Consider the following 27,486-nt stretch of genomic DNA (forward strand, 5'->3'; position numbering starts at 1 on the left):
GACAAGATTTTCGGGTCCATTATTAAAGATGAGATCATGGAGTACTTGGAAGTGCATGATAAAATAGTCTTTGTCAAGGGGAGGTCATGTCTGACAAATCTGTTAGAGTTCTTTGAGGAGATAACAAGGAAGTTAGATAAAGGAGAACCAGTGGACGTAATTTATTTAGATTTCCAGAAGGCCTTTGACAAAGTGCTGTATAGGAGATTGTTAAATAAGTTAAGAGCCCATGGTGTTACGGGTAAGATCCTGGCATGGATAGAGGATTGGCTGACTGGCAGAAAACAGAGAGTGGGGATAAAGGGGTCTTTTTCAGAATGGCAGCCGGTGACTAGTGGTGTGCCTCAGGGGTTGGTGCTGGAACCACAACTTTTCACAATATACATTAACGATTTGGAAGAAGGAACTGAAGGCACTGTTGGTAAGTTTGCAGATGATACAAAGATATGTAGAGGGACAGGTAGTATTGAGGAAGCAGGGGGGCTGCAGAAGGACTTGGACAGGCTTGGAGAGTGGGCAAAGAAATGGCAGATGGAATACAATGTGGAAAAGTGTGAGATTATGCACTTTGGAAGGAGGAATGGAGGCATAGACTATTTTCTAAATGGGGAAATGCTTTGGAAAAAAGCACAAAGGGACTTGGGAGTCCTTGTTCAAGATTCTCTTAAGGTTAATGTGCAGGTTAGTCGGCAATGAGGAAGGCAAATGCAGTGTTAGCATTCATGTCGAGAGGGCTAGAATACAAGAGCAAGGATGTACTTTTGAGGTTGTATAAGACTCTGGTCAGAGTATTATGAGCAGTTTTGGGTCCCGTATCTAAGGAAGGATGTGCTAGCCTTTGAAAGGGTCCAGAGGAGGTTCACAAGAATGATCCCTGGAATGAAGAGCTTGTCGTATGAGGAACGGTTGAGGACTCTGGGTCTGTACTCATTGGAGTTTAGAAGGATGAGGGGGGATCTTATTGAAACTTACAGGATACTGCGAGGCCTGGATAGAGTGGATGTAGAGAGGATGTTTCCACTATTAAGAAAAACTAGAACCAGAGGGCACAACCTCAGGCTAAAGGGACAGCTTAAAGAGATGAGGAGGAATTTCTTCAGCCAGAGAGTGGTGAATCTGTGGAACTCTTTGCCACAGAAGGCTGTAGAGGCCGGTCATTGAGTGTCTTTAGGACAGAGATAGATAGGTTCTTGATTATTAAGGGGATCAGGGGTTATGGAGAAAAGGCAGGAGAATGGGGATGAGAAAAATATCAGCCATGATTGAATGGCAGAGCAGACTCGATGGGCCAAGTGGCCAAATTCTGCTCCAGTGTCTTATGGTCTCATGGCTTATTACCAGCCTTAAAATTTTAAGGAATAATAACTAAGTATTGATGTGTGTGTAAATTAATGGCCTAGATCCGCAGTCTCGGATGGTCATATCCAGGAGAAAGCCTAGAAGATGCATTGAAGGACCCCTCAGAAGGCCTCATGTGCTGTCTACACAGGAATGGCTTCAGATGTTCCAATTTCCGTTAAGCAATTCCCCTGTATGCGGAACCCTTGAAACCCCTGATTTAATGTTAGAAACTTTTGGATGGTTCTGACTCACTCAGTAGAATAATTGCCCAGGAAAACTTAGAAGGATTAAAACCAGGCCTACCTCCTGGGTATTGCTTCCTGTACTTTCAAGAAGTGGGTCGGCACAGTGGTTGGCACTGCTGCCTCACAGCGCCAGAGACCCGGGTTCAATTACGGCCTTGGGTCACTGTCTATGTGGAACCCCACTGTCTGTGTGGGGTTCCTCCCACAGTCCAAAGATGTGTGGGTTAGATTGATTGGCAATGCTAAATTGACCCTAGTGTCAAGGGGATTAGAAGGGTAAATATGTGGGGTTACAGGATCAGGGACTGGGTGGGATTGTGGTTGGTGCAGACTTGATGGGCCGAATGGCCTCCTTCTACAGTAAAGGGATTCTACGATTTTAAGTCTCATGGTATATCATGCCTGATTCCGAAATTATAGCTTATTTTTACCTTGCAGCTTCTAGCTTCACCAAGGTAGATAGCACATTGGTTATAGCATCATCTGTGTCACCATAGTATTTTAGCTTGACTGGACCCAAAGAACAGTAGAGCACAGGAACCAGGCCCTTTGGCCCTCCAAGCCTGCGCTGATCACGTTGTCCTATCTAGACCAACCGCTTATATCCCTCTATTCCTCATTTGTTCATATGTCTATCAAGATAAGTTTTAAATGTGGCTAACGTAACTGCCTCAAGCACCTCACATGGCAGTGCATTCCAGGCCCCTACCACCCTCTGTGTTAAAAAAAAAACTCCCCCTCTGCTATCGCCAGCCTAGTTGCAACATATGTTGTTTGAGGTCTTGTTGACGGTCTTTGGACCTGCCAACTAATTGTTGACCTGCTTTGTTGCCTAGATAACTCTGAAACCTGAACCCAAATGTCTGGTCAGAGGCATACACACACCCCACCAAAATGGGAAAAAACATGCACGCGCACACACACTGTTCCCTTTAATATCATGAAAACTTTGATCAAATTACCCCATAACTATCTAAATTCGAGGGAATACACCACTGGCTTGTGTAATCTCTTAAAATTTAACCCTTGGAGTCTAAGTATTATGGTTGTTAATCTACATTGCACTTCCCCCAAAGTTGATGTATCCTTCTGAATGTGTGGAGCCAAGAACGCTTCCAGTGTGGTTTACCCAGGGCTTTGCATAGCTGCAGGATGATTTCTACCCATTATATTCTAGCCCTCTAGTTGTAAAGACTGGTATTCTGTTAGCCTTTTTGATTTTCTTTTTGTACTTGTCCGTGACATTTTAGTGATCTGTGTACCTACCCCTCCTTTCGCCACTCTGTCTCTTTGGAACTCCACTGTTTATAGCTCTTTTTCTGTTAGAAAATAGCTTGTTCTACCTTTTTTAGGTCCACAGTGAATGAACTCACTTTGCCTACCTCAAAATCCATTTCTCACAGTTTTGCCCCATTAATCTATCAATATCTGTTTAAAATTTTATGCCGTGAGTTACACTTATCTTTTCGTTATCGATAAGTTTGTGTATCTGGCTTTCTGTCTTCTTCTATGGCGCCTTGAACAGAATGAAATATTTCTAAAGCACTTTACAGGAGCATTACAAAACAAATTTGATACTGAGCCATATAGGGAGATACTTGGTCAGATGACCAAAAAATGGTTAAAGGGGTAGGTTTTAAGGAGGACCTTAAAGGAAGAAAGCGTTGTGGAGAAAGTATTCCAAAACTTGGGGCCTAGGTAGTTGAAGGCACAGCGATACTGACAAAAAAATTATAATTGGGGATGTACAAGAAGCCTGAATTAAAGGAGTGCAGATATCTTAGAGGATTGGAGAAGATTACAGAGATGGAGTGGGGTAAAATCATGGAGGTATATGAAAACAAAGATGCAGATTTTAAAATCAAGATGATGCCTCTTGATAGGAAGCACAGGGTAATATGGGAGTGGGACTTATTAAGTAATGGAGGGAAATGTGGGAATGCAACCATGAGTGCATTGGAATAGTCCAGTCTAGAGGTGATGAAGGCATGGCTGAGGCTTTCAGCAGCAGGTGAACTGAGACAGAAGTGAAGGTGAGCAATCTTCACAGAGTTGGAAATAAGTAGTTTCCATGATGATGCTCATATCTTGGAAGTTTATCTCTAGATCAAATATGGTGTCAAGGTTGTGAACAGTCACAAAAGGGAGAGGGATGGAGTCTGTAGCCAAGAAAAGGAGTTTGTATTGGGGACCAAAAGCAATGGCGCAAGTCTTCCCAATATTTGGTTTGTTCTTCCAGTACTAATTATGTTAGATAATTTATCTTGGCTCTTAATAAATTTGATGATTTGTTAAGGTCCCAACATTGATCTTTGCAAGACACTACAATCCACATCTTGCCAATTCAATTACTTGCCCATTTCCCCTACTCCATTTGCTGCTGCTGTACCAATTTCCTAACCAGATGAATAAATTGATTCTTTAGGATTTAACTATCAGCCACTTATGAGGGACTTTTCTGGAAGATTATACAAGTAAAATTCATAGGCCTTTTCCACTATTTTAATTACCTCTTCAAAAAAATCAGTTTTGTTCGTCAGCCATGAGATGTATCCAGTTATCCTATCCTTAATTAGACTTCTCCATCATTGGATTTCTTAACAGTAGGCAGACCAAGTTTACCACTGCACATCACAACTATGCTCTATCTCTGAACAATGCCTTGGGGGAGCTGAAGTTTCAAAAACATCTTATCTTCTGATCTACATATGTTCCTGAGTGACAGTTTAACTGATAAAATGCTGGAATGTTAGTGATTTCAGTTGTATGGTCAGAAATGTTGAGTAGCTGTGAACCAGTGACTTAATGTTGTTCATAAGTTCATTTTTAATTTGTGTTAAATTACAAATTCAGTTGTGTGTGTCCATTACAGAAAACGTATTAAAACTATGAAAGGGAGGCATGAAAAATCTACTTGAAAATCCGCCAGCGTTGTAAGAGATTATAGCTCTGAAAATGGGCTTATGAAATTGGGACTCTAGATACAAGGTTTGGGGGATCTATTGATGGTGGCGTAGTGGGAATGTCATTGGACTAATGGTGGATATGAAATTCAGTTAATGAATCTGGAATTGAAGACCAGTTTCAGTAATTGTAACCATGAAATTCATTGATTGTCATAAAACCCATTTGGTTCGCTAGTGTACTTTAGGTAAGGAAAACTGCATGTGACTCCAGACCTGAAATGGCCTAGCAAGCCACTCGGTTTAAGTGCAATTAGGGATGGATAACAAATCCACCCACATCGCATGAAAGAATAAAACAAATAAAGATCTACAAAATTTTGGAGATTTGGAAAGATTGTTTCCACTTGTTGGCAAACCATTAACAAACTTGTCTAAACTCAGGCTTATGACTAGATGAACAAAGATGATAAAAATGTATCCATACATTTGAACAAAGATTACACGCACGTATATATTGTATTTGAAAGGGAATTAGATAATTATTTGAAGACAAAAAGGATACTGGGAAAGGGCAGGCAAATTAGATTAGATAACTCCATCCCGAGTGCAACTCCCAAGCAGCATACGAGGTAAAAGGTTGCTTTTGTCATTGTCATTCAGTTAATTCCTTGAGGACAGAGAAGATCATCTCACAAGGCGAATGTCCATTTTGCATTCCTAATACATTCCAGCATTAGGTAATCTATTGTGGCGCCATGTATAAATGTTCTGCAGGTGCATTTTCTAAGTTCTTGTATATCTCACCTCATGACCTAGCTTGACTTCTAATAGTGACATAATTTCAATGTGTAACTTCAGATTTTTGTTCCATTATTACTTGTTTTGAAGTTATTTTCAAGTTTTTCAAAATTTCTTTGCTGAAGCTAGTTAGTTATATGGTTGATGTTTACTTCAGTCACTGTCTTCTCAGTTGGGATTACCTGATGTCTTGAAAAATGTAATTCTAGATTGTCACTTGATGCTATTTGTTACTGAACATCTTCAGTATTAACCCCTAGCCATATCTTAAGACTTTTAAACAATCTTATGCAATGAAGTCTGTGAGAAATCCCTGGGCTTTAGTTAACAATGACATATCTGATATATGTAAAAATGGTACATATCATGGGGGATTTTAATCTACATGTCGATTGGTCAAACCAGGTTGGTCAAGGCACCCTTGAAGAGGAGTTCATAGTATGTATCCGCAATAGTTTCTTCAAACAATATGTAATGGAACCTATGAGGGAGCAAGCTATCCTAGATTTGAATCATAGAATCATAGAACCCTACGGCACGGTAGCACAGTGGTTAGCACTGCTGCTTCACAGCTCCAGGGTCCCGGGTTCGATTCCCGGCTCGGGTCACTGTCTGTGTGGAGTTTGCACATTCTCCTCGTGTCTGCGTGGGTTTCCTCCGGGTGCTCCGGTTTCCTCCCACAGTCCAAAGATGTGCGGGTTAGGTTGATTGGCCAGGTTAAAAAATTGCCCCTTAGAGTCCTGGGATGTGTAGGTTAGAGGGATTAGCGGGTAAAATATGTGGGGGTGGGGCCTGGGTGGGATTGTGGTCGGTGCAGACTCGATGGGCCGAATGGCCTCCTTCTGCACTGTAGGGTTTCTATGATTTCTATGATTTCTACAGTGCAGAAAGAGGCCATTCGGCCCATCAAGTCTGCACCGGCCACAATCCCACCCAAGCCCTACCCCAATAGCCCTACATATTTTACCCACTAATCCCTCTAACCTACGCATCTCAGGACACTAAGGGGCAATTTTAGCATGGCCAATCAACCTAACCCGCCCATCTTTGGACTGGGAGGAAACCGGAGCACCCGGAGGAAACCCACGCAGACACGGGGAGAATGTGCAAACTCCACACAGACAGTGACCCGAGCCGGGAATCGAACCCAGGTCCTTGGAGCTGTGAAGCAGCAGTGCTAACCACTGTGTTACCGTGCCACCTGTTTAATGAGACAGGAATAATTAATGATCTCACAGTTAGGGATCCTCTAGGAAGGAGTGATCACAGTATAGTTGAATTTAAAATACAGGTGGAGGGCGAGAAGATAAAATTCAATACCAGTGTCTTGTGTTTGAACAAAGGAGACTACAATCGGATGAGGGAGGAGTTGGCTAAGGTAGACTGGGAGCAAAACCTTTTATAGTGGGGCAATTGAGGAACAGTGGAGGACTTTCAAAGCGATTTATCACAGTGCTCAGCGAAAGTATATACCAGTGATAAGGAAGGACTGTAGAAAAAGGGATAATCAGCCATGGATATCTAAGGAAATAAAGGAGGCTATCAAATTGAAAGAAAATGCATACAAAGTGGCAAAGATTAGTGGGAAACTGGATTGGGAAATCTTTTAAAGATCAACAGAAAGCCATGAAAAAAGGAAGAAAGAAAATTAAGATAGATCGTGAGAGTAAACAAGTTCAGAATATAAACTCAGCAAAAGTTTCTACAAATATATAAAACGAAAGAGTGGTTAAGGTAAACATTGGTCCTTTAGAGGATGAGAAGAGGGATTTAATAACAGGAAATGAGGAAATGGCAGACGCATTGAACAGCTATTTTGTGTCGGTCTTCACAGTGGAAGACACAAATAACATGCCAAACATTGATGACAAGAAGGCTATGGCAGATGAGGACCGAGAAATGATCATTATCACTAAATAAGTAGGTTTCGCAAGCTAATGGGGCTAAAAGTGGCCCTGATGTAATGCATCCCAGGGTACTGAAAGAGATGGCCTTCCTAATTACCTGCTGCACCTGCAAACCAACTTTTTGCAATTCATGCACAAAGACACCCAGGTCCCTCAGCAGAGCAGCATTTAATTTTTTACTATTTAAATAATAGTCCATTTTGCTGTTATTCCTACCAAAATGATGTGGAGATGCCGGTGGTGGACTGGGATGGGCACAGTAAGAAGTCTCACACCACCAGATTAAAGTCCCAACAGGTTTATTTGGAATCTTGAACTTTTGGAGCGCTGCTGCTTTATCACCTTACCCTACCAAAATGGATGACCTCACATTTACCAACATTGTACTCCATCTGCCAGACTCTTGCCCACTCAAACTATCTATATTCTTTTGTGTCCTCTGCACACTTTGCTCTACCACTCATCTTAGTGTCATCTGTGAACTTTGGCACACTACACTTGGCCCCCAACTTCAAATTATCTATATAAATTGTAAACAATTGTGGTCCCAACACTGATTCTTGAGGCACTCCACTAGCCACATTGTTTCGGCCTCATGATATACAGGAATTTGAATCTAATCCACATTCTGAAAGTCAGCATAGAGTAAGAAGTTAAGCTCTTGTGCACTGCAAAATAAGTATTGTAGTATAAACTAAACCCTAAGCACTGGAACATCTTCCTTGAACCTCTTTGCCTCTCTGCCAATCCTCCTTCAAGACACTTCTTAAAACCAGCAGTTTTGAGCAAGCTTTTGATCATTTAAGCATCTTATGTGGCTCAGATTCTGTCTGATTACAATCATGTGAAGTACCTTGGGATGTTTTACTTTGTAAAAGGCATTTTATAAATACAAGTTTTTAATAAATGCCATTGATATTTATTTCATTACGTGCACGGTGGCACAGTAGTTAGCACTGCTGCCTCACAGCGCCAGGTCCCAGGTTCAATTCCGTACTTGGGTCACTGTCTGTGCAGAGTTTGCACATTCTCCCTGTGTCTCCGTGGGTTTCCTCCGGGTGCTCCGGTTTCCTCCCACAGTCCAAAGATGTGCTGGTTAGGTTGATTGGCCATGTTAAATTGACCCTAGTGTCAGGGGGGTTAGCAGAGTAAATGCATAACGGGAATAGGGCTTGGGTGAGGTTGTGGTCGGTACAGACTCAATGGGCCGAAGTGCCTCCTTCTGTATTGTAGGGATTCTATTACTTCTGACATTGATTCAGGAATTAATGTGTGTTGGTTTGCATGTTTGTAAAGGGATTTAGGAAAAAATAATTTGCCAAGTTTGGGAGCATGATAGACTTGTAATTATTTGGAAATAAAATAGGTGGTAGCCATTTTGTTTAAAAGCAGTTATATCTGATTATTTTTGACTTTAAATTATATTTTTAAAACAGTGTTGGAATTGATGAAATAGTTGTGTTGACCATGCCCAGCTCTTCAGTTGCTTCAGCTTCAAAATCGCTGGCTGAGCCAGCTGGTTCCCAAGGGAGTATCGTCAGCAGCTGCCAGGAATTTCCTTACGACAGATGTCTGAGAGACTGCGATTTTCTATCTTACTGAATTTGATTTGTCGATCTGTTTCTATCCTTCTTTATAGAATAGAACAGCACAGTTCGACCCATTGAGCCTGCTTAGCTCAAACAATCAAGTTAATCCCACTCTCTAGGTCATTCCCAATATCCCTGTAATTTTTTCCCTAATTTCAGCACTTAATTCACCTTTGCTAGTTGTTAGTTTAGTTTAATTATTAGTGTCACAGGTAGTAGGCTTACATTAACACTGCAATGAAGTTACTGTGAAAATCCTCTAGTTGCCACACTCCGGCACCTGTTCGGGTACACTGAGGGAGAAATTTAGCATGGCCAATGCACCTAACCAGCACGTCTTTCGGACTGTGGGAAGAAACCGGAGCACCCAGAGGAAACCCACGCAGACACAGGGAGAATGTGCAGACTCCGCACAGACAGTGACCCAAGCCGGGAATCGAACCCAGGTCCCTGGACCTGCGAAGCAACAGTGCTAACCACTGTGCTATGTTATTGAATATGTTTCCACTGTTCTTTGTTTCAGCCCTAATCAGGTTCCCTTACTACTTTTTCCAGTATGTTGATTAGTGGTTTCTGCTATCGCCCTAAACTGTAAAATTCAATCAACTTTATTTGCAATTTCCACCCTTACCTTAATGGGAGTAATCTTTAGCTCTCACCTTCCCTCCTTGTTATTTGTCTCCATTTCTATTATCAACTAACATCCAGTATTAAGATATTGACCCCCATGGCTACCTTCGTTAGACTTCCTTTCATCCCAGTTCCTGTAAGGAATCTTCGAATCTCCCAATACCTCTGTCTCTATTGTATTTGTTCTGATAGTGCCACCTTTTATGTTAGTGATTTTGATCTGTCCTTTTCCTAAACTGAGGATTCCCAACAACCCCTTCCTCCCCACCAAAACTGTGTTTAACATTGCTCTCTACTATGACCGTTCCAGTTCATGTACTTCTGCTTTCACCTCTTCACAACCTCCCAGAGCCACAGTAGGGTTCCCCCTTGTCCTCACCTCTCACCCCACCAGCCTCCCTATTCATCAGATCACCCTTTGCCATTTCCATCTCATACTGTGATGCTACCACCAAATGCACCTTTTCCTTCCCCTCCCTTTTGGCATTCTGAAGGGACTGTTCCCTCTACTCGCTCTAACATCCTGTCCTCTCCACAGAACCTTCCTTTGTCGGAGCATGAAAAGCAATATCTGCTGTTTTCCCTTCTCTCTTCCCACAACCAAAGGCCCCAGACATACTCTTCAGGTGAAACAATGATTCACTTTTACCTCTGTCACTTTAGTATACTGTATTTGTTGCTTATGATTGGGCCTCCTCTATATTGGGGAGATCAAATGCAGATTTGGTGATGCACTACCAGTTGGTAAGTGTGATTGAACTTCCAGTCATTTGCAATTTTAATTTTCCATACCACTTCCACTCTGACCTCACTGTCCTCATCATTTTGCACAGTTCCAATGAAACTCATCATAAACTCGAGGAAAACACCTTATCTTTTGATTACCCACTTTTACAGCCTTTTCAATTTCAGATTGTAACCTTTACCACTATTTTTTGATTTTATTATTTGTTGATTGACATTGGTGATGTTTCTGTCTTTTCTATTTACAATTCTATACCCGCCTTTTATGTCTTCACTTGTCTCAATGCCATCTCACTTTGCCTTGTACTATCATGCCTCATGTCACTTGTTCTCTCTTTCCTTTGATCTATTATAGACCTCCCCTTTAGCTTTTTTTCCCTTCTGTCTCTGTATTTAAAGCCTGCTACATCTCTAATTTTTTCCCTGTCCTGATGAAGTTAATCAGCCTGAAGGATTAACTGTTTATCTTTCCACAGATGTCATATCACAGACCTGCTGAGTATTTCCAGCATAATTTCCAGGTCTTTGTTCTCTGTCTTTATAAAAAGTCCAGGATCTCTCATAATTTATTAACTTGTTTGTTAACTTGTCTTGCTGCCTTCATAAATATAATAATTTCTCTTTTACATTGCAGTTTTACAAGCACGTGGTACAGAGTGTGGAAAAGTTTATTCAAAGGGTAAGAACTTGTATTAAGTTCATGATTGATGTATAAAACCTCAGTGCTTAATTGGATGCTTGGGTATATATCTGTATATGTAACTCATTTTATAATAGGTGAAACTCTGATACTATAATATATCTTGATTGGTTGTTGAGGCAATGTACTGACTGACTTAAGAGTTCTTGGATCCACTTTCCGTCTTTTTTTGTCCTGCTTGTTCAGTAATATCCTTTTTTAAACCATATCACCTATCAGTGTTCCGAGCCCCTCATTGAAGTGGGTGGGCTCTTTCGCACATTTCAGACATTTGTTATTTCAGATTGCTGAGTATATTCAGTTTTGGACATTATGCAGAAATCTCACAAGGCTCACATTTGGTGTACCAACTGTATCAGCATGATGTACCTGGACTTGACTCTTGCTTCATCTGGTTTATATCATTTAATCAATAAAGCTTGGGGGGCCCAGAGAATTTACTTCTTTTTTTGGAGCTTGGGATTATAATTCGCAAAAACAGTTTGATTAATATTTGCTCTCTTTTAGATAAAATGGATATCATGTTAGCAAATATGATATATCAAAGTAAAGTGGAGGCTATATGTGGAAAATAATCTACATATTGCACCACTTAACCTGATCAAAACATGAATTTATCCTGTTATTGTTTGATATGCTTAGTTTCTTTTCTCTCAAAACTTCTTTCCCTTCTGACTTTGAATTCTCATCAGCTGATTATTTTGTCTCTAAGCTCCCACAACAGCTTTGTATTCCTTCCCCTCAGTATATTTCTCATTACCAGATGCCCATTTATCTCACTCCCCGTGTTAATTTTTTCTCTGTGGTCCAAATGCTTGTTCTTCTCTTGAACCTATTGGTGATTAGGTCTCAGATGCCAGGCACAGGGTGTGTGTAGTGCTCCTGCTGCAATGGACTGGTTTATGGACCTTGGTTAAGAACACTGAGAGATCATACACTAGGTTCAAGCATCACTGCTGTTTGGCCGTGTCATTTGTGAATATATGAAATTGATAGGTAGGGAAAGACCATTGGTCCATCAAGCTTGCCCTGCATTCATGATTGCTGTATCACCATGACTAATGAAGTCCTGTGCTCTCCTGGAGAGGCAAAAAAAAAGACCAATGAGGGAAATATTCACCAGAAATTTGAGCAATCTGAACCGTTTGAAGGCTGAGCTGTAGACACTGCGTCAGCAAAGGAGAAAAGTTATCTGGGCACTTGGTTCCAGGAGGCAGTGAACATTGCTTAGGTTATGGCCCTCTGATTTGATCTCTGGTAAGGAACAGGAAGATGTGACACTGAATCAGGTAGTGATCAAGAAAGTAAAATTGGAGGGACCTCGCCCTTTGCAATTGTCCAGTAGGTTTGGTTTGAGGTTTTTGCAGCTTGTGGAACAAAAGTGGATAAGTGAACAAAAGTGGGGGTTGCAAGGTGGATAAACAAACTTACCATGGTACAGGAAGCCATTCAAGTGGAGTGAGTTAATAGAAATACAGTGGTGTTAGGGGGATTGGCACAGATGTTACACTGTTTCAAATCTGAATAAGTCTATGAAAACAGAGTTGGCTAAAGAGAACTGGGAAACTAGGTTAAAAGGTAGAACAGTAGAGCTGCAGTGGCAAACCTTTAAGGAGACATTTAATAACAACACACGTTTGTCACAGCAAGAAAGGAAGACTCTGAGATGGTTGCATCATCTGTGGCTGAAAAGAGAGTTGAGGATTGTATTTTTTTTCATTCATTCGTGGGACATGGGTGTTACTGGCCAGCATTAATTGACCATCCCTAGTTGCCCGAGGGCAGTTGAGAGTCAACCACATTGTTGAGGCAGTGGAGTCGCATGTAGGCCAGACCAGGTAAGGACGGCAGATTTCCTCCCCTAAAGGACATTAGTGAACCAGATAGGTTTTTACAACAATTGGCAAAGGTCATCAGTAGATTCAAAATCAGTAGATTCTTAATTCCAGAATTTTTTATTGAATTCAAATTCAGATTGTAACCTTTACCACTATTTATCCTGCTGTGGCGGGATTCGAACCCAGGATCCTAAAACATTAGCTGAGTTTCTAGATTAATAGTCTAGCGATAATTCTACTAGGCCACTGCCCCCTCATCCGTTGAAATCAACACTAAACAAAACTGCAAAGGTTAGTGGTGGGTCAGAAGATTGATCAGATTTTAAGAATCAGCAAAGAATGACTAAAGATGTAATTAAGAGGCAGAAAGCTAGCTAATACTGGAAAACAGATAAGAATTTCTACAAGTAATTAAATAGAGGAATAGTAACTAAAATTCATGTTAGTCCTCTAGAGAGAGTGTCATGGGGAATTAATAATGGAAAAACAGGAAATGGCAGAGGCATTGTACAGGTATTTTGTGTCTATCCTCACTATAGAGGCTTGGAAAACTGGAAAAATCGAAAGGTGAATTGGAGGGAAGAACTTAAAACATTATCACCATCATTAAGGAAAGGGTGTTGGGAAAACAATTAGACTAAAAGGCTGACAAGTCTTGTAGACCAGTGAGTTTTACCTCGGTAGTGGGGAAAATTCTCGAATCCATTATCAAGGACTTTATAGCGGAGCATTTAGAAAGCAATGGCAGGATCAGACAGACGTGGAGATGCCGGCGTTGGACTGGGGTGAACACAGTAAGAGTTTTAACAACACCAGGTTAAAGTCCAACAGGTTTATTTGGTAGCAAATACCATTAGCTTTCGGAGCGCTGCTCCTTCGTCAGATGGAGTGGAAATCTGCTCTCTGTTTGAGAGCAGATTTCCACTCCATCTGACGAAGGAGCAGCGCTCCGAAAGCTAATGGTATTTGCTACCAAATAAACCTGTTGGACTTTAACCTGGTGTTGTTAAAACTCTTACTGGATCAGACAGAGTCAGCATGGATTTATGAAGAGGAAATCATGCTTGACAAAACTGTTGGAATTCTTTGAAGATGTAACTAGTAGAGTTGACGAGGGGGAGCTAGTCGATGTGATATATTTGGACTTTCAGAAAGCGTTTAACAAAGTCCTGCATAAAGAGATTATCATTCAAGATTAAAGCGCATGGGATTGGGGAAGTCTATTGAGATGGATAGAAAACTGGTTGGCAGAGAGGAAACAAAGAGTAGGAATTAATGGGTGCTTTTCAAATTGGCAGGCAGTAACTAGTGGGGTGCCACAGGGATCAGTGCTGGACCCCAACTATTCACAATATATATTAGTGATTTGGATGAGGGAACTAAATGTAACATCTCAAAGTTGGCAGATGAAACCAAGTTCAGTGGGAGGGTGAATTGTGATGAGGGTGCAGAGATCCTTCAGAATGATCTGGACAGGTTGGTTGAGTGGGCAAATCAATGGCAGATGCAGTATAATTTGGATAAATGTGAGGTTATTCACTTGGGAAGCAAAAAAGAGAAGGCAGATTACTACCTGAATGACTGTAAATTGGTAGAGGGGAGTGTGCAGCGGGACTTGGTGTCCTTATGCACCAGTCACTGAAGGTAAGTATGCAGGTGCAGCAGGCGGTAAAGAAAGCAAATGGCATATTGGCCTTCATTGCGAGAGGTTTTGAGTACAGGAGCAGGGGTGTGTTGCTGCAATTATACAGAGCCTTGGTGAAGCCACACCGAGAGTATTGTGTGCAGATTTGGTCTCCTTTTCTGAGGAAGAATGTTCTTGCTTTCGAGGGAGCACAGGCTGATTCCGGGGATAGCGGGACTTGTGTATGAAGAGCGATTGACTAGGTTAGGATTGTTTTCGCTGATGAATGAGGGGGGGGATCTCATAGAGACTTATAAAATTATAACAGGACTAGGTAGATGCAGGGAGGATATTCCCAATGGTGGTGGAGTCCAAAACCAGGGATCACAGTCTAAGGATTCAGGGTAGACCATTTAGGACAGAGGTGAGGAGACATTTCTTCACCCAACGAGTGGTAAGCCTGTGGAATTCATTACCACAGGAAGTAGTTGATGCCAAAACATTGAGTGTATTCGAGAGGCGGCTGGATATAGCACTTGGGGTGAATGGGATCAAAGGTTATGGGGAGAAATCAGGATTAGGCTATTGAGTTGGATGATCAGCCATAATTGTAATGAATGACGGAGCAGGCTCGAAGGGCTAAATGGTCTCCTCCTGCTCCTATCTTCTATGTTTCTATGCAAGTCCCCAGGTGCTTACATCCTTGATCTTTTTTTTAGAAAGTTGCTGTGATAGTCGATGCATTAGTTGTAATCTTCCAAAATTCCTTAGATTCTGGAAGGGTCCCAGTGGATTGTAAAATAACTAATGCAATGCTGTTATTCAAGAAAGAAGGGAGATGGACACAGGGAAATTAGGCCAGTTAGTCAGAGGGAAATTGCTAGAATCCATGATTGAAATGAGAAAAATTCTTGGTATAATCAAGATTTCACCTTGGTCTTGACCACTTACACCTTGGTATATGCTTGGGCTATTTTCGGCTATTGATGCGATAGATGTCAACATATAAGTCTATCTTTAAGCCTCAAAAAATACCCACAAAAGGACTTGTATGCCATCTCTAAACGTGGAACACTGGTGTGGATGGCCACCATTTTGAAATGTCATCAGCATCCAACAGAGTAGTTGTGCCTTAAACTCCCATGGACCTTCGCAACATACCCCATATCACCTGCATGATCTCTTGCACCCAGTTATACAGTACCAGTAAGCAAAACATGCATTTGTGGGATGAAAAATTGAGGCTGGTTACCCATGTGTATGGCATATTGTGGCTACAAAGCAGGGGTCGAATTTTGTGCCAAGTATATGCAAAAACATGGTTTTTGGAGCAAGAAAAATGGAGTTGTCTTGTACGTCAGGTCGATTTATACATTGAGATTTATGGTAAATCTATGGTCCATGCAATCCAATGAAAAAACCCAGATTTTGCTGTGAAAGTAATTGCAAGTTTAATGCACACGCCACAAGTTACTGGATGGTTTGCGCTATCCCATTCAAGAAATGGTTGTATCCACATTTAATTGCCAACTATAAACCCACTGCTGAAAGTTTGAGTGAGTATGGAACAACACTGGAAGGATCTTTTAATGACTCTGTTTCTGGTCCTGTAATATCACTTAACCTCTTGGGGCCCAAAAAAGGAACACTTGAAATAGTAGACACTCATTTCCATTTCCCCCTCGATCGTTTCTCTTTTCTCAATCTTCAAATCTCATTGGTTCAAGAATAGGTGTGGGCAATTTAGACCCTCAGACTTGTTCTGCTATTCAACGAGATTATGGCTGAACTGCAACAAGCCTGCTGCATATTATATTTTGCTAACAATTATTGAACTCAGTTTTAAAATGTACAGCTTATCTAACATTAATAGCCGTTTGCATAACAATGTTCCAATCCTCTCCCACCCTTTGCTTGAGAGCGTTTCCTAATTACAATCCTGAAATGTCTGGCTCTAATTTTCCCATTGCATTTCAGTTCTAAACTCCCCAATTAGCAGAAATAGTCTCTGCCAATCAATCCTATTTGTTTCTGTTAATGTCTTGAAAGTTTCTGTCAAATAACTGCCTACATTTCCAAATTCCAGGGAAAACAGCCTAATTTGTGTAATCCCTCCTAATTTATCATTTGAATTCAAGTTTTCATAGAAATCATAGAAACCGTACAGTGCAGAAAGAGGCCATTCGGCCCATCGAGTCTGCACCGACCACAATCCCACCCAGGCCCTACCCCCATATCCCTACATATTTTACCCACTAATCCTTCTAACCGACGCATCTCAGGACACTAAGGGGCAATTTTTTAGCATGGCCAATCAACCTAACCCGCACATCTTTGGACTGTGGGAGGAAACCGGAGCACCCGGAGGAAACCCACGCAGACACGGGGAGAATGTGCAAACTCCACACAGTTCTGGTTTATTCTGGTTAATCTACTAATCCTTCCAACACCATGATATGCTTCTGAAATTGTGGTGCCCAGAATTGCTCACAGTCCTTAAGGTGTGGTTTGTAAAGATCAGCATTCCATTAGCCTTTCTAATTATTTTCTGAACCTGTTCAAGTCATTTTAATGATTTTATACTTGGTTCCGAGTCACTTTGGATCTCCATTGTTTCTAGCTTTCACCATTTAGAAATTACCCTGTTTTATCCTGTTTAGGTCTGAAGTGGATGACCTCACAGACGCCTACTTTGAAATCTTATTTGTGCAGTTTTGCCCATTCATTTACTCTGCCCCTGCAGTTTTATACTTCCATCTACATTGCAAACAATGCTGAATTTTTGCGTCATGTGCAAACTTGAACATGTGGCTTTCTGTCATTAATAGAGTAAATGGTTGAAACCCTGATACTGATTGTTGTGGAACAGTGAGCCACATCCTGTCAATTAGAGTACTGTAAATCATGGTGCTTGACCTGAGTGTAAGCCCAATTTTCAATAACAACACGCATGTTTAGCTCAATACTTTATAATTCAACACCCTTGTTTTTCATAAATGCATAGGAACATAAGAATTAGGAGCAAAAGTAGGCAAATTCAGCCCTTCGAGCCTGCTCCGCCATTCAATCAGATCATGGCTGATCTCTCCCTGGTCTCAAATCCACCTCCCCACCTGTTCCCCATATCCCTCTTTCCTGTTTTTTATTACAAATTTACTATCGCCCTCTTGAAACTATTCAATGCTTCAGACTCCACCATGCTATGTGGCAGTGAGTTCCATGAATTCACCACCCTCTGCGAGAAGCAGTACCTCCTCATCTCAGTTTTAAATCTACCGCCTTGCAGTCTCTTCCTGTGACCTTTTGTTCTAATAGAATCATAGGATCCGTACAGTGCAGAAAGAGGCCATTTGGCTCATCGAGCCTGCACCGAAAGCATTTGCTCCCAGGCCTTATCGCTGTAACCCCATGTATTTACCCTGCTAATCTCCCTGACATTAAGGGGCAATTGAGTAGGGCCAATCAACCTAACCCATATATCTTTGGCCTGTGGGAGGAAACCAAAGCACCCAGAGGAAACCCCCACAGACACAGGGCGAGCGTGCAAACTCTACAGTGATCTGAGGCTGGAATTGAACCCAAGTCCCTGACACTGAGGGGAAGCAATGCTGCCTACTGTGCCACCATGCTGCCCATGTTCAGGGCTATTTTTAGGTCACAAATAAGTTTATAGGGTTCTGGATGCCCAATAAGTGTGCACATCAATTGAAGCAGGTGTTGCCAAGAAGGCGCACGGGAGTTTAAGACATGCCCACAAAGATCAGACTGCGCATGATGATAAACAAACAGAAATGGGCCCTCCTGCAAAAAGAGTGACTTGCCAAGTTGGTTTCAAGCTAAAAGTCATAACATCTGGCTAACTCATCAAATAACTATGCTGGCGCAAGAGAATTTGATGTCGGTGGAAAAACTGGTACATGAAAGGAAGAAGTAATACACCCTGAAGAAGATGCCCAAGATCAAATACACCATGAGAGTAGGGACCAACCATTGGTCTGATCTTCAGAAATAGGTATCTGGGTGGGTCCTTGAATTGTCAGAATGGTTCCATTGTCCCCAGGAATGCAATTCATATATATTGCAATTAAGTAGCGCAAATAGAATCCCGAGTCCAACAAAGATTTCAACACAGCAGCTCGTTCGTGTAGCAGCTTTATGGAAGAAAAGTGGCCAGTGGTTGCAGCTGAAGACCAAGATCGCTCGGAGACTACCAAAAAACCTTGGTGCCAAAATGACCAGCTTCCAGCAATCGGACAGTGGCAAAAGCACAAGTACTTATGTCAACCTGGTAGCATGGATGAAATGCCATCAATTTTGATATGTCCAGCATCAGCACAGTGGTGTGGAAAAGGTTCAGAATCAGTTATTTCAAGAGAAGACAAGATTCACGGTCATACCAGCTTGCATGGCTGACCGGACAAAATTAAATTTTCAAATGCAAAACTAGGCTCATAATGAAGTTCCTTGCAGGGTTTTTGTGCATGTCCATTACACAGTTGGGTGGATGAGGATGGAGTGAAGTTGTGGATCAATAATGTGTGGAACCAATGTCCTAGTGGCCTGCGCCTGCAACTTATTAATGTAGAACATGTTCAGATCCCATATAACTGATGAGATCAAGAGGCGTCTGCAAAGAAGTAACACCAAAATGTAGTTATACCAGGGTGTCGTAACATCCTTAGTTCAACTTTTGGATGTGGGCAAGCCACTTGAAGATGATGTTTGTGCCAACTGAAATGGGTGAGAGATTGATGGAGAGAAATCCTTCAGAAAGAATGGAAATGTGTATGCTGCCCTGCTTGATGTTTCATGTGATTTCTTATCAAATTGTGGGATGTTTTTAATGCACAAACTGTTATCAGATTATTCAAAAAATGTGAAATATCAAATTCAATGACTGGAAATTGAAGAGAATTCATTGCGGAGGAATGATTATGAAATTAAAATACCACATCTGACCCAGAGTGGTATCCTTACAATGATGCCATATACCCAAAATGACTTGGGATGAATTTGACAAACTGTGTGTGGGATGCTAAAGACAATGAATTATATATGGTTTTCAAAATGCTATGATTGTGGTTCAAACTATTCTTATAGAATTATTCTATTAAATGAAAAGTGATACATGATTTAATTTAAATTACTGGTTTTATGTTTTTATCCCATATTTCAAAATATCGAGACTAGCGACATAACACCTTGCAGTTCTGTTTTTGGAATGAGTTTTAGAAGTTGATTTGTGTGCTGTGATTTGTGTTATCTACCCATTAGCTCTGTCCTCCCACTCGATCAATTTCCGAACATGTCAATAATTTATATTTTGTTTTTACTTTAATTGTTTGCAACTCTGTAATGAATTATGGTTATTTGTTTGATTTTATATTGTCATTGCAATTTGGTTCTTGGTGCCATGATGATTTCTCAAGAACCAAACAAACCAATTTATCTTCAATTCCATATGCCTCACCTTCGCTAACAGTCTTTTCAGAGACACTTTATTAAATGCATTCTGGAAGTTCATTTAAATTACACCCTTGTCCACTACTTTAGTCATCTCTTTCAAAAATTTGATCGGATTCGTCAGGCATGACCTTTCCTTTATTAATTTGTGTTGGGTCACTTTGATTAACTGAAAATTTTCAAGGTGTTTAGTTCCACAACACCTAATTTGGAGATGCTAGCAATTTCCTGATGACAGAAGTTAGGCGAACTGATCTATAAATTCTCTGGCCTCCCTCTCTCACCTTAAGCAGCTGAATGGAATACACAGTCCAATTTAAAGAAATGATTCCCTTTTCGGATGCCATAACTATAACCTTCCAATGTAAAAACAGAAAACGCTGGGAAAACTCAACAGGTCAGGCATCATCCATGAAGAGAGAAACTGAGCCAATGCCCCAAACCCATCTAACTTTTATAATCTTCCAATGTTCTCATCTACTTTAGAAACTTTGGGTTGGAAATCACCCCATCCATGGGATTTGTTGCTCTTTGGTGCCATTAATTTTGCTTACTTATATTAATTTTATTGAGTCGCTGTTTCTGATTCAGGTAGTGAACTGTTTCTCCTCTGAGAATATGGATGAAAAGTGATGATTCAGCATTTTCACCCTTTCCTAATTTTCATTGGCAACATCCCTGTTATTAGTTTTCAAGGGGACCAAATAGCTTCTGATAACCCTCTTTCTTTCCTCATAACTGTCAAAGCTTTTGGTGTTGATTTGATCTCGTGCAATGTTTTTATTCTTCCATGAGTTTGTGCATGTCAATTGTTGCCTGTCCTAATTGCCCTTGAGAAGGTGCTAGTGAGCTGCTTTCTGAAGTCCATGTAGGTGCAAGTACACCCACAATGCTGTTAGGAAGGGAGTTCCAACATTTTGATCTAGTGACAATGAAGAAACAGTCTGAAGTTAGGATGGTATGTGGCTTGGAGGGGAACTTGCAGTTGGTGTTCCCGTGCATCTTCTGCCCTTGGTCTGCCAGGTGATAGAAATCGGATGTTTTAAGGTGCTGTCGAAGGAGGCTTGCAGGTTACTACATTGCATCTTTTCGATGGTTCATGATACTGCTGGTGTGCGTTAGTGGTGGGGTGAATATTTTCTAAGGTGATGGATGGGGTTGTGATACAGTGGGCTACTTTGTTCTGGGCGGTGTTGAACTTCATATCCAATCAAGTTGGGAGTATTCCATCATGTTCCTAATTTGTGCCTTGTAGATGGTGGACAGGCTTTGGGGAGGCAGGAGGTGAGTTCCTCACCAAGAATTCCTAGCCTCTTACCTTCTCTTGTAGCCCCAGTAATTCAGAATCCATTTTTTAATGTTTCTTATCTGTTTTGTCATCTTTTGCCACTGTTTGTACCTTTCTCAGTTGCCAGGATCTGTGCTTTTTTTTCATTTTTGTATGCTTTCTCTTAGTTTTACTTTGCCTATTACCTCTTTAGTTATCCATAGCTGCCTTTTTTAGCAGGTAGAACTCTTGCCCTTTTGTGGTCTAAACTGGTTCTGTATCACATTATTTGTTTGAACATTTTCCACTGATTATCTGTTATTTCACCCATGAATAGATCATTCCGGTTTACTATCTCGGTCTTATCCCTTTGAAGTCCACCTTGACTAAATCTAGAACGTTGGTTCCTGCTTTCTCTCTTTCCAGCAGTACATTGAAGTCTTTTCATTTTATGCTCATTATTAGATAAATGTTTGCGCACAATTCTGCTGTTGGCTAAATCTGGCTCATTGCTAAGTCTAATATGGTATGTCCCCTTTTGGTTCTAAGCATAGTGTTGCAAAAAATTATTCTAGGTGCACAAATTGACTGTCTTTCTGATATTTGCGAGTCTGCATATCCCAATCTAAATAAAAGTGAAAATGCCCAATTAAAACCATGCTGCCTGTGCCATGTTGCAAGGTGTAGCCGTGCCCTTATGGATTGCACTTTTTGCAACTTGCACATCAAACACACTTCTCTGCATGTATGTACGTGTTAGGGTGTATTCATGCAAGTGAGCATGAATTTTAAAAATGCATCTGTCTACGAAACTATACATGCTTGCATCTATGAGCATCGTGTTTGTTTAAATACAAATTTATTGGACGCAAACTCTTCTATCCAGTACATATTGTGGGTATGCATTTGTGATATGTGTTTATCTTATGAATTTTGAAGTACTTTAAAGTATCTGTATGTGTTGTTTTACAGTAGAATCTAACGATAGTGCTGCAAGCCTTTGCTGAATAGGATATCTGAACATTTTTATTTTAATTTTCTAATTAGTATGATGTTCTGTTTAATACTGTGGCAATTTGTCATATTTTCTTGATTGTTGTGTGATCACAAGTAATCAGTTTCTGAATGAAGCAACATAAAATGCACAATACGCAATGATTTTGTGAATCTGACCATTGCATTTCTTTATACTCATATCTGGGCAGGAATTCTCTAGCCGTTCACGCAAACGGGATTCTCCGATCCCACCAGCAGTGCACCACCTTCCACGGGTTTTGGGGCAGCATGGGGTGACATCATTGGGAAATCCCATTGACAGCGGCAGGGCCACAGAATCCCGATGCTAGTGAACAGCATGTCGCCTCCCACCGCCGGGAAATACACGGCTGGGAGGCTGGAGAATGTCGCCTCATATTTCTGAATTAGCAACAAATTAGACCAATGTAGGCAGAACATATGTTCAATCAGCAAGTAGCAAAAATAAATGAAAATCAGCCATCATGAAGTCAGAAGAGCTATGACAAATGCAAATTGGTCTTGCAAGAGGAGACAAACCGAGGAGAAGGTCAATATACCAAATGAGAGAGGTTTGAGCAGTGCGTGCTAGCGACCTATGCCCGTAAAGTGTTAATTCAGTTAAGTTCTTTTAAACATACTTTTTGGGTGGTGGCATACATAGTGTAGGCTAAAAGAGAGGGGTTTTACAAATGCAAAGAATGGTTTTGAACACATTTGATTGGAAGATGAACAGGAAATACTTACAGAAAGAGTAGTGAGAGCTGCAAAAAAAAATCAAAACTGCTGTGAGAAATGTCAATAACACTAAAGTGTGTCACAATATGTTAAAGGAAAGAGGGTTGCTAAAATAAGGTGTGCACTTTAAAGTCAGACATTGGAGATACTGTCATTCAATTTCAGTTCCTGCATAGGCTGGTGGAATGTGCAAATATGTGGCACATGAAATGTAATGCAGCAAAGTGTAAAATGATACATTTTGTGAAGGTGGGCAATATAAATTAATGGATGTAATTCTAAAGGCAGTTCACATTATTGAAGGTGACGGGCAGGTTGAGAAAGCAAATGAAAAGGTTTATGGGATCCTGCACTTTATAATAGAGGCATTGCGTATATAAGCAAGGAAGTTATGGTGAACCTTGATAAAGCACTTATTTAGCCTCAAATGGAGTATTCATCCCAAGTCTGGGCACCACGCTTTAGGAAGGATGTGAAGATGTTCGGGCAGATGCAGTGAAGATTTAGAAGAATGGTTCTGGGGATGGGAGATTTCACTTAGATTGGAGAAGTTAGTGCTGTTCTCCTTAGAGAAGAGAAGGTTGAGGGGGATATTGAGGTGTTTAAGATCAAGGGGTGTGGACAGTGTAGAGAGGTAGAAACTGTTCCCCATTGGCAGAAGGGTCACAAATCAAAGGGCATCAGTTTAAGGAGAGAACCAATGGCAACATGAGGAAACATTTTTACACAGCAAGAGGTAATATCTGTATTGAACTGCCTGAGTGTGTGATAGAGACAAATCAACTGTGGCTTTCAAAAATGTATTTGATAATTAGCTAAACAGAAAAAGGCTACAGGGAAAAGATGGAGTAGGACTAGCTGAGTTTCCCTTGCTGGCTCAGCCATTTTGGGCTGAATGGCTGCTGCCAGTGCTGTAACATTTATTGTTGAATGGCAAACTTGCTTTAACACTTGCATTTTATCAGCCTTCATTGAAGCAGGTGAGGATAAAGTATCTGAAATATGATTAAAATTAATAAATCAAGGGGAGGTGTTTACTAGAGTTGAATGCAATGCTTGAATATATTTAAACATAACACTAGTAGACCTTTGACTGAGGGGTTACGCCTTCCCCATCACTTTCCTCATCATATTTCTCAACTTTTCCTTTCCACCATTTTAAATTGATCTCTTTGCAGTTCCAGATTCTGAAGTTCAAATGTTCTCTCTTTCTTTTTCCTCTGCCATTACGAGTCTCTCCTTTTGTTCTACCATTGCCACTCTCTCTCTTTCCTTTCCTTCTAATTCAAGCTGTCTCATTTCTATGTCCTGTTGCAACTTTTTCATTTGTAATTGAATTTTAGCCAATTCCAATGACTGTGACTGTGTCACTGGCAAATTTAACAGTTGCACTACTGCTGAAATTATCTTGTTCTTCCTTGCCCTTTCAGGTAAAGGCAACTGCAGTTTTGTTTTAAGCACCCATTGTAAACCAATCCGAGTGACCTCTTCCACACCCAGGAAATTTTTAGCCACTGAAAGAGCCACTTTCATAAGGCACTCCCTATTTAAGCTAACCGAATGCAACACCTGAAAGAAAGCATCAGTTCCTCACACCCACTGTTTTTAATTTCAAGAATTCCAAGCCAAACAAGGAATTATACTTATTAATTCTGGCAGGTTTGGGTCCCGGACCAGAATCCCAAGTTACATCAGGAAGCCAGACGAGACCCCAATAATTTTTTCTTAAATGTGAGGGTAAGATATTTCCAAGAATGATTAAATTTTATTTAATGACATAGTTTAAATATAACTCCAACAAATGAAACAGCTGAACTATTAACAGTTAAACAATATTTAAAAATGGAAGGAAGCAACTTTACTTTCTAGCTTAATGCTATTCCAGTTCCATATAAGCCCCACTCATGCATAGATCAAAACCACTTTCAAAAAAAGTTAGCAAACTCGGGCATACTTGCTTTAAATTGTGTTAACAGTCTTGAAGCTTTCAGAAAGAGATTTTGTGGAGAGTGAGTGAATCCTCAGGGACAGCCTGCACATGCCTGTTACTTTAGCAGACCTGCAACTCCTTAGTTTTTGTCCTGCTACAGACCTAGCTCCTCCCATCACCACCATGCCAGCACTTGATGACTCTTTCAGACAACCTAATCAAAAACCCCAGGGGAAATCTCCATCTATGAACAAAATTCCATTAGCTCTCCGAAGTAAACTACATGGCTAAGATAGTTATCTTCTCTCCCAGCATTTGAGCTGCATTCCTTGCAGGCATATTGACTGCCTGTAGAATAAAGCTGATTTTTAAAAACGTTCTCCTTAAACATAAAACAATTCTTCATGAATTGCGCTACTATCATCACAATGATAGTAGCTTGTATATCCTTGACAATGCAATGTTATGGACTGATCTGATTCAATTGTTTAAGATGAAGGAATTGGTGGAATGGTGAAAACTATCGCCTCTGGTTGGAGAGGGCAGGCAGGCACCTTACAATTAGAATTGGTGCTTTCAGGATTGATGTCAGGAAGCACTTCACACACAATGTGGTTGGTGGAACTCTAAGTTGATTGAAATTGTTAAATAGAAATTGATAAAGTTCTGTTAGGGTATTATGGGTTAAAAATAGGAGCAGGAGTAGGCATAGTTTCTTAAGCCAGCTCTGCCATTCTGTAGGATTGTAGCTAACTTTCCACCTCAGCTGAATTTTCTCACCCAGTCCTCGAATTTTTTGGTTTCCTTAGATTGTAAGAATCTGTCAATCTCAGTCTTCAATATATTCAACAACTCAGCTTCTACAGCCCTTTGCAATGAAGTATTCCAAAGATTCACAGTCCTTAGCAAAGGAATTTCTCCTCATCCCATTCCTAAATGGCTGACCTCTTATCCTAAAACTGTGCCCCAAGTTCTAGACTGTAGCCAGAGAAAGAAGTTTCTCAGCATTTATCCAATTGAGATGTCCTACAATGTTGTGTTTCAATGAGATTATACCTCTATCTTTCAAATGCCAGAGAATATAGTCCCCTTTTTAGGACAACCTTCCCATCCCAGGAATCACTCTTCATTGCACCACCTAAGGAAAGTGTGTCCTTCATTGGGTACTCGAATCAAAACTTTACTCGAGGTGTGGCCTCATTAGACCTCTGTGCAATTGCAACCAGCCTTCCTCCATATTCCAACTTCATTACAGTATAGGCCAACATAGTATTTACCTTCCTCATTATTTCCTGTGCTTGCATGTTAACATGAGTTTTGTGTACATGAACATAAATTTTTCTGATCACCAAGAATTAATAGTTTCTCACCATTTAAAATATATTTTGCATTTATGTTCTTCCTAACGATAAGCATAGAATCTACAGTGCAGATGGAGGCCATTTGGCCCATTGAGCCTGCACTGACAACAATCCCACCCAAGTCCTGTTCTATCCCCGTAATCCCACATATTTACCCTCCTAATCCCCCTGCCATTAAGGGACAATTTATCATGGCCATATATTTGAACTGTGGGAGGAAACCGGAGCACCCAGAGGAAACCCACGCAGACACGGAGATAATGTGCAAAGTCCACACACACACTCACCCGAGACCAGCATTGAACCCAGGTCCCTAGTGTGTGAGGCAGCAGTGCTAACCAGTGTGCCACCGTGCCGCAACCTCAAATTTCCCCTGTGTTATACTCCATATGCCTCCATATATCCCTTCGTAGACTTCTTGTCTTCGCCTCCCTCACAATTTACTTTCCTACCTAACTTTGCATTATCAGGAAACTTGGGTACCATTGCACTTGATCACTTCATATACTTTTTTTAAATGTAAATATCTGAGGTCTCTGTAGTGCTGTTTGTGGCTGTTAACCTGAAAGTAATTATTTATTTGCACTGTTTTCTGTCTTTTAACCAATCCTCCATTCATGCTAATGTATTACCCCAACCCCATGAGTCCTAATCTTGTCCATTAATATTTCCTATGACACCTTTTGTAAATCTAAATATACTGCACCCACAGGTTCCCCTTTATCTATCTTACTAGTTACATGTTCAAAAAAACTAACAAATTTGTCTAATCATGTTCTTTTCTAAGTTCCCTGTTACCACCTCAATGGATTCTAGACAACATTTTTCCAAAGACTTTCTGAGCACGCCAACCATAATATTGAGCATAAAAACAGAAAGCGTTTGAAAAACTCAGCAGGCCTGGCAGTATCTATCGAGAGAGAAACAGAATTAACACTGAGTTCAATGACTCATCTTTGGAACAATATTGAACACTTTGAAGCCCATTTTATTCATGTACCCTCACCTCCGGTGACAAGTGAAAGGAACCCACGAGCTCCTTTGTCACAAGTGAGACTGTTCACTCATCTGCTACTGCCTTACCTTTCACTAGCCCACCAGAAACAACTTTCTCTAAAGTACCCCCTTACTCAAGCCTTGAACTTGTGATTTTCCCTAGATTCTCTCCAGTGTCCCCATAAACCTTCTCCAAGGTCATCTTGTCTAAGAGACCCATTTCCTGCTCCTTCAACTCTATTCGCATTGAACCGCTGACCACCCAACTTCCCTTCCTGGTCCGCATATTACATAGAAACAGGAGCAGCAATAGACCACGTGGCCCCTCGAGTCTGCTCCACCATTCAATAAGACCATGGCTGATTTGTTTGAGTTTTAAGTTTTATAGTCCTATC

At 40.8% G+C, this 27,486-nt stretch overlaps 1 protein-coding gene across 5 annotated transcripts in view; it reads left to right on the plus strand.

The window, feature by feature from the left end:
* Window positions 1-27,486, plus strand: part of scaf8 (SR-related CTD-associated factor 8) — a 179,715-nt gene that overhangs the window by 55,475 nt on the left and 96,754 nt on the right. For all 5 annotated transcript variants that reach the window (XM_078229954.1, XM_078229955.1, XM_078229956.1 and 2 more), the window contains exon 3: window positions 10,795-10,839. In XM_078229954.1, the coding sequence (XP_078086080.1) occupies window positions 10,795-10,839 (45 nt within the window). The remainder of the gene's footprint in view (window positions 1-10,794; window positions 10,840-27,486) is intronic.

Source organism: Mustelus asterias, chromosome 15, assembly GCF_964213995.1.
Source record: "Mustelus asterias chromosome 15, sMusAst1.hap1.1, whole genome shotgun sequence".
In the NCBI taxonomy this organism is placed as follows: domain Eukaryota; kingdom Metazoa; phylum Chordata; class Chondrichthyes; order Carcharhiniformes; family Triakidae; genus Mustelus; species Mustelus asterias.